General features: G+C 52.9%; 1 protein-coding gene across 2 annotated transcripts; it reads right to left on the bottom strand.

Moving 5' to 3' along the window:
• Positions 1–539: 539 nt before the first annotated feature.
• MYCN (MYCN proto-oncogene, bHLH transcription factor) lies at positions 540–5621 on the bottom strand. Of its 2 annotated transcripts, none has more exons than XM_041489176.1 (4): positions 5538–5621; positions 3497–4003; positions 3039–3337; positions 540–2090 (listed from the first exon to the last, which is right to left on the bottom strand). In XM_041489176.1, the coding sequence occupies exons 2-4, from the start codon at positions 3895–3897 to the stop codon at positions 1489–1491; spliced, it is 1302 nt and encodes a 433-aa protein (XP_041345110.1). In that variant the 5' UTR covers positions 3898–4003; positions 5538–5621; the 3' UTR covers positions 540–1488. The 2 variants fall into 2 exon arrangements, with proteins under 2 accessions (XP_041345110.1, XP_041345109.1); XM_041489175.1 differs by lacking the exon at positions 5538–5621 and adding an exon at positions 4899–4958.
• Positions 5622–7627: the final 2006 nt, after the last annotated feature.

Raw genomic sequence — 7627 nt, forward strand, 5'->3', positions numbered from 1 at the left:
ACCTTCACCTACAAACAAGAACATTAATTCTCCAGTGCAATGATGGACAGCTTTGAGGCTTTCCTAATGCAAAGAACTGCAGCCAAGTTAAGATCTTTGTTTACTACAAGTATTTAATTTTCTATGCCTTAGCAAGTCTGCCTTCATCATTTACTTCACCTGTGTGCCACAGAGGCCAGTCTCTTAGCAGAAGTTTGCTAGCCATGTTTCTGATCCCTCTCAATTCTCTGGGTCCAGCAGATATTTGAGGAGTCTTTGCAAGACACAGGAGTCATTCCATTTGTGTGGTAGATATGTTCCCCTGGGATAATCCTGACAACACAAGTATGAAATAACAGGAACATAGTTCTTACTACAATTATTATTTAAGCAGAAATGGACATGTCCTGTCCAGCTGACCTTTGTAGTGTCACCTAGTGTGAGAGTTGAAGTGCCAAGACTTGAAGTGCCAAGGGTATGGGACCATGCTTTTTGTATTTCATCAATACTGCAGTTAAAGATTTTAAATAAAAAGAAAAATAGTAAATGGCACATCATGTAATTGCTATTTATTTTCATAAACATGAGGTATTTCAAAGTGCTATAAGACGCAGCACTAAATGTACATCATTGGAAGAAATTAAACACAGAACTTTGCAGTTACCCAGTTCTATGCACCAAACATTAACAAATACATTAACTGGAAGAAACAGGCTAGGAAAAGGCATATATAGTAAATTTCTTTACAAAAGTTTCTTAGTTCAAAAAAGTGATAAAGTAATATCTACTCAAAACTTTCACAACTCATTTTCATACGAAAATATAAGTATCAAATTTAGTTATGTATCAGCATCATACTAAAGTATACAGGCAATGTAAGAATTAGTACAGTACATAACAGAGATTAACAATATATTTGTATACAAAAACATGCTCCTCAAACATTGAGGTATTACAGTACTTAGGTATGAACTTCCAGTCTAATACTGGCAGCAAAAGCCACCTCTCATAACCCAAGACATGTACAAAAGGCAAGTGTGTAGATGGTATTTACAGAAATTCCCACAGGGCTACAAAATGCCAACCCCTAAAATAACATCTGTTAGAACATAAGCACCATAAAACTTAGGAATGAACATTTTAAAACTCAACTAGATGTCATCAGCAGCTCCAAATGCTCACAACACTTAAAAAAAAAAAATCCCCACCATCTACAGCTCTTAAGAAGAAAAAACAAAGGCAGTCCATTGTTGTTTGGTAGTCTTGCAATAAACTCCTTGCAAGAAAATCCACTGTTGTTTGGTAGTCTTGCAATAAACTCCTTGCAAGAAAATCCATTTGCTCCGTACCCGGATAATATAGTCTGTAGATTACTTCAGGGACTGGATTGAAATTAAAACCAACATTCTTAACGTCAAAAAACACAATTTTTTATAAAGAATCAAAAATGTGCAAAGTGGCAATGACTGTCCTGATCAGCCAGAAAAAAACACCAAAACAAAAGAAAGTTTAGCAAGTCCGCTTGTAATCTATTTTCTTTAGTAATTGTTCTTGTCTGGCTTGCAATTTTTCCTTTTCTAGCAGTAACTTCTGCTCCTCTGCCTGAAGAGAATGAACATATTCAGTGGCTTTTTTCAAGATCACAACTTTTGCAGCTTTCTCATTTTGAACCAGTTCTGGAACATGGTCCCTTAATGTGAGGAAACTTGACCGTAGATCATTACGTCGTTGACGCTCCAGGATGTTATGGTTGCGTCGACGTTCACTGTCCTCTGAATCAGAGTTTCGAGGACTTGAACTCTTAAGCTTTGGTTGGATCGTGGGTTTCACTGGACGGGGCACCTCGACTTTCAACTTTTTCTGCGGTGGAGACTCTTCAGCCTCCACGAATGGAGAAGGAGCGGCATAATTATGCTGCTGGTGAATTGGGGCACAGCGCTTTAATATCAGTCCATTCTGCTGTGTCCTGACTGATGAAAAAGTGGTATTTTTAGGACGCACTGTAATAGTAAAGGTGGTAACAGACTTGTTGGTAGAGGAGCGTCTTTTCTCTACTGTAACAACATCTATTTCTTCTTCCTCATCCTCTTCCTCCTCATCTTCATCATCTTCTGGTAATAAAGGACAGAAAATAAAACAGACGTTATTCTCCCTGAAAATACCTTGACCAAGTATCAGTATTTATTGACAAAATATATATCCAGTAAAAGCAGTAATGAAATAACTTATGGCAAAACCAGAGTGCACCCACCATCTGCAGTCAGATATAGATCTGTAAAAGTATGTAATACAAATGAAATCAGCAAAGAACAGGGATTTCTGAAAGCTGAGTAACTTTGATGAGATGGGTTTTTTTAAACACATCTAATTTTCAATCAAAATGGGGCTACCACCCACACAATCATAGAGGCAGGAAAGAATTTTGAGACAGAATGTATGTAGTTTGAATGGAATCGTCGAGTTGTGGCACAAAAGGCAAGCACAGAGTCACAACACAGCCCCTGCTTGGTAGAAAAGCAGCCGGAAAACGAAACAATCGCTGGGTTTGTTCTGAGGCAGAAGGTGAAGCTGCTCCAGCCGGGGACCCTTTAAGCCGGCGCTTGGTGCACTGCCAAGAAGACAGCTGTTGGAAGTGCTTCCTCACCCAAAGCTGTCAAACCAGACATTAAAGGGACAGCAGGCTCTGAAACCCGGGACGGATCACCAAGTTTGTGGCGGTGGTCATAGGGACCAGCTCATCTACGCACACCAAACCGCGGTTCAGCCCAAGTGGACTTCTCTGCGTACGCTCACAGAGGGTGTTTGGGGCATTCTGGGCTGTCAATACAAGAGCTCTTCTAAGGGTCCGCTAGTCCAGCTCCAGCCTGCCCGCATGGCGCCTAAGGGAACGCGCACACGGTCATCTCCCAAAAACCTGTGCCCAGGGCGGCGCTGGCAGCCGCACTGCCACCCCCCGAACCGCCTGCCGGCCGCCCCGCGCCCCGCCCGGCCCGGCTCGGCGGGGGGCCGCAGCCGCCACCCCCGTCCCCACCCCCGCACCGTGGGGCCAGAGCGCTTACCCGAGTCGCTGAGCATGTCGTCCCCGGAGGAGCTGCTGCTGCTGCTAGCCCGGCTGTCCCCGCCGGGGCGCGGCGGGCGGCCGCCCCGCGCAGCCCCTCCGCCCGCCGCCGGCGCCTCCCGCTTGTTGACGGGGAAGGGGAACACCACGGCCGGGTCCACGCACTCGGGCACGGCGCCGCCCAGCTCCGCGCGGGCGCTGGTGGGGCTGCCCGCGGCCCCCGGCGGCGGCGGCGGCGCGGCGGGCGCCTTGCTCTGCAGCTTCTCGCTCACCGCCCGCTCCAGCTTCTCGCGCGCGGAATCATCTCCCAAAAACCTGTGCCCAGGGCGGCGCTGGCAGCCGCACTGCCACCCCCCGAACCCCCCGGGGGCAGGAGACTATCAGGGCACCGGAGAGTCCCCAGCACCACGCAGCCCCTCCGGGCCGCAGCCGGCGCCGTCCAGCTTCTCGCGCGCGGAAAAGCCGCTCCACATGCAGTCCTGGATGATGATGGAGTTGAGATTGTTCGTCACGCCAGGGCCCGTCTCGAAGAAGTCCCCTCCGTCCACGCCGCCCCACAGGTCGGCCTCGGGCGGCAGCAGGAGCAGCTCCGATGCCCAGTCCACGGGGTCGGTGGGACGGCAGCCCCACAGAGCCGCTCCTCCCCACGGCACTGGGCCCCCTCCCGGAGGGTGCTCCTGGAGCCCGGCCCGGCTGGGAGACAGAGGAGGGGTGGGCAGCAGCTCAAACTTTTTCCAGATGTCCTCGCCCGGGGGAGCGGAGTCCGGCCCGCACAAATAAAAGTCATCTTCGTCCGGGTAGAAACAAGGCTGCAAAGAGTCAAACTCGAGGTCTGGGTTTTTACTGACCATTCCTGGCATTACGGGTCTCTTTTTGCTGATCCCTGTGTCAAGCAATAGTTTCAAACACAGGTTTTATCGGTATTTCCACCAAGGGGAAGAAGAGTGGTTCTCCCACGACCTGAAACTGAAAAAAAAAAAAAAAAAAGGAAAAAAAAAAAAGAAAAAAACCAACAAAACCACAATTAAAAATACGAACAAACAGACACGAACGTGATTCCCTTCCTCTTAAAGGAAGGAAAAAAAAAATTGATAACCATCATAAATAGCAAGCAAGGAAGAGCCTTTAGAAAGTTGAGGAAAAAAAAAAAGACATCTCGCACACCTTTCTCGTCCCGACTTAAGATACTGAAATCAGAGCGCTCAGGTGGTGCTCCCCCGTGCAGAGCCTGCCCCGCCGCTCCGTGGGGACACAAACCCAGGCTGCACAGTCCAGCGGGGATGCACAGCCTGTGTACATAGCCCTCGCCTGCTCTCCGCAAACCGCTTCAAACGCTCAAAACTGCACAGTAACTGCAGACAGATGCATGGCTTTGATACCGTAATCTCTCCAGAAAGGCTTCTTAATATGCCAGCAAAAGTAGAGGAAGTTTACTCCTTTTGTCACTGCGGAGCAGTGCAAAGGGGAGAGAAGGATGCAAAAAAAAAAAAAAAAAAAAAAAAAGGGGCGGAGGGGCTCTTTGCAACTTCGCAAATCGCCAGTTCATTCACTCAAAGCGAGCCAGCGAAATCCGCACACAAAACAAGGGGGGAGGGGGAGAAGGGGAAATCCAGCAGCAACAGAAATTATCAACCTTATGTAATAACCTCACTCACAAAAATGCATTAAAACCACCCCGGCGCCACCAACCAAGCCTCCTGCCAAGAAAGCACGGGAAGTTTTTTTCCCCCTTTTTTCCTACAACAACGAGGTTGCAAGGACAGCAACTCGGCACATTCGGCCACTTCATGCACTCAAACCTCCTGCAAACACACCAGCTCTCAAGCTCTCGCCGCCGGCGAGTGCGCGCTACTGCCCTTACCTCGGCCGGACCCCCCTCTCACTACCCACGGCCAGTCAACCACAGCCCCATTCCTTTGCCGAGAGCTCCGTTGCATCAGACATTTAAAAAAAAAAAAAAAAAAAAAAAGAAAATTTAAAAAGGAAAAATGTTTAAAGTAAAAGAAAAATCCAGTCAGCGTCTCCCTTCGGCTAGGTTAAGGTAACGCGAAAGGAAATCGTTCTGCTGGGTTCACAACAGCTGACGCTGAGACGGAGACCAGAAAGGAAAAAAAAAAATCCATGAAAAGCCTTATGATGAAATGCCGAGAAACGCACCCGGCTCGGCTCAGCTGCGCTCCCGCCCCGCCCCCTGCGCGCCTCCAGGACTGTGCATTTTTCTACTATTTTTTAAATACATTAAACTGTTTAAAATGCAAAGCAGTAAACAGGCACCTACAAAACACTGCCGATCTCAATGCGACAGCTCCAAACCAAAACACAAATACCCTCCAGGATTTTCTTCTGCTTACTGAGAACCCCATTCAGGCTCCGCTCTACCCCTGCGCTCCCCTTCCCGCCCCATCCTCCCCAGTTCGGCAACTCGAACGCGATGGAGAATTGGATTTATTTGACTGGGGTTTTGTCCTGCAACCCAGAACCTGCAGCTTCCTCTTCTTACCTCCGTGGTGATGGTGGTGGGTGTGCGAGGGGGAGGAGTGGCGGGGGAAAGGGGAGAGGAAAAAAAAAAGCAGCTGATGGTGTCTGTAGCACTTTCCGCGCCCGCCCGCCCGCCGGCCCCCGCAGCCGCCCCAGCCTCCGCATCCACCCTCTGCTCGCAGACAGATGACTGTCACTGCTTGCCTTTGAAGCGGCTGGATGTTATTAACCCCCCAAAAAGGCATTAAAAAAAAAAAAAAGGCGAGTTAAAGAAAAACCCAAAAAACAGCAACAAAATAAAAAAACCGTGACACGCTTAGGAGGGAGCACTGGGAAACAGCGGGAGAATGGCGGGAGCGCCGGCCCCGCCCCCGCTCCACGCGCGCAGGGCGGGGCCGCGCGTTTGGCGCCAAAAGCCCCGTTCGCTCTTTATCCTCCGGGAGGGCGTTCGGACGTCGCGGGGCCGCCCCTGCCCCCTGTGCCGCCCCTCCCCGCGCCACGCCGGCCCCGAGGAACGTCGTCCCCGGAGCGGTTCCTCCCCACCTCCCGCCGCTGCGACCTCGCGCGCAACCCCCCGGGGCAGTTGAAAATAAACAAACAAGGGCTAAGGGAAGTGGCCGGGCGAGGGAGCCGCTCCGGCGCAGGGCCCTGTACACGATCGGTAGCGATCGCCTCCCCGCAGGCCAGCGGGGCTCTGACGCCGCCGCGCTGCCGGCAGGGCCCCGTGCAGGCGGCCCCGCGCTCCCCGCGCTCAGCGCTCCGCGCCGGCACCGGCACCGCGCCCGCCGCGCCCGCGTTCCGCTGCCAACGGCGACACCTTGCGGCCGCGCTGCGCAGCGGCGGCGCTGCCGGCGCCCCCGCGCATTGCCCGGCGGCAGCACCCACCGCTCTCTCGCCTCCTTCCCCCGGCGCGGGGCCGCGGGACGGGCCGGGACGCGCCGGAACGGGAGCGCGGCGCTCTCCTCGGCGGTGCGCGACGGCGGGCGCGGGTACGATCCCAATCCCGCCGCCGCTCGGGGCGGTGCCTCCTTGCTCATAGGCTGCAGGTTGAGGCGGGGACTGGGGCGTCGCTCGCAGCAGGCCGGTGGCGGCGGGCGGCCGCTTTGTGTGCGGTGGCGGCGGGGCCGCCTCCCCGTCCCGCCTCGGTGGGGGCGAGCCCGGGCTGTTCAAACACGGTGGGCATGGTGGTGGGAGAGAGAGCTCGGCGTCGATGGAAGCGACTGAGGAGAGGGAAGCTGCTCGCGAGAGAGTGAAATAAACCCTGTGTGAGGCAGGGATGTGCCGTATTTCCCTTCACTTCGTCCCCTCCGGCAATTTTGGGCAGGAAGTCCTGCTTCTCCCATGTGGTAATCACTCCTCGCATTCATGTCACGGTTCGCTGGCCACAACCTGGAGGCTCCAGCAGCCATGCAGTGCCCTGAGGCGGTGCTCAGAGCCGTCAGGGTGCCGCGGGGTGCGGGGCTCGGCGGTGCTGCACAGCTGGGGCTGGCTCACCGAGGGTGGCACCTGCTCTGCCATGGCCCCAGCCAAGGCTCTGAGCTGCTGGCGGGCTCTGCTCGCCCCTGCCCGCCTTCGCTCACCAAAGAGGTGGCTGATCTCAGCTGCCTTCGATTGGTCTGGCTGAGAGCAAAAACAGCACCTGGAAGGTGAACCCTCTGTACCGCAGCTTCCAAGTGCACAGGATTCAAGCGGAGGTGCTGACGGTGACCTTTAGATCCCTGCTCTGAGGCACGGCTTGGCTGGAGGGAGCTGAGCAGGGACGGGCGCCATGAAGCAGAGCAGCGCCCGACCTGCTGCTGTCGAGGTCGCTGCCAGCCCCTGTGGCATCAAGCTGGCGAAGTATTTGAGGCCAGGTTTGCCTGAACTGTGCTGGTTTGGGCCCCCATTCCTCTAAGGCACTTCAGACTCAAGGCAGGGGAATTCATTGATTAGCAAATGTGTGCTCGGTACTTTGAAGATGTGAAGTCTTATAAAAGCACAAAGATTTATGAATTTCGGTTTGGATTATTTGGCTGGCCAAAAAAAAGTGTGGGTGGTTGGGATTTTTTTGCCCCTCACATTTCAGTAACCGCAAATATGTTGAAGCTTGTGAGGAGACATGAACAGTTAGTA

This window comes from Pyrgilauda ruficollis, unplaced genomic scaffold (assembly GCF_017590135.1).
Source record: "Pyrgilauda ruficollis isolate IOZ18807 unplaced genomic scaffold, ASM1759013v1 scaffold90, whole genome shotgun sequence".
Lineage (NCBI taxonomy): Eukaryota > Metazoa > Chordata > Aves > Passeriformes > Passeridae > Pyrgilauda > Pyrgilauda ruficollis.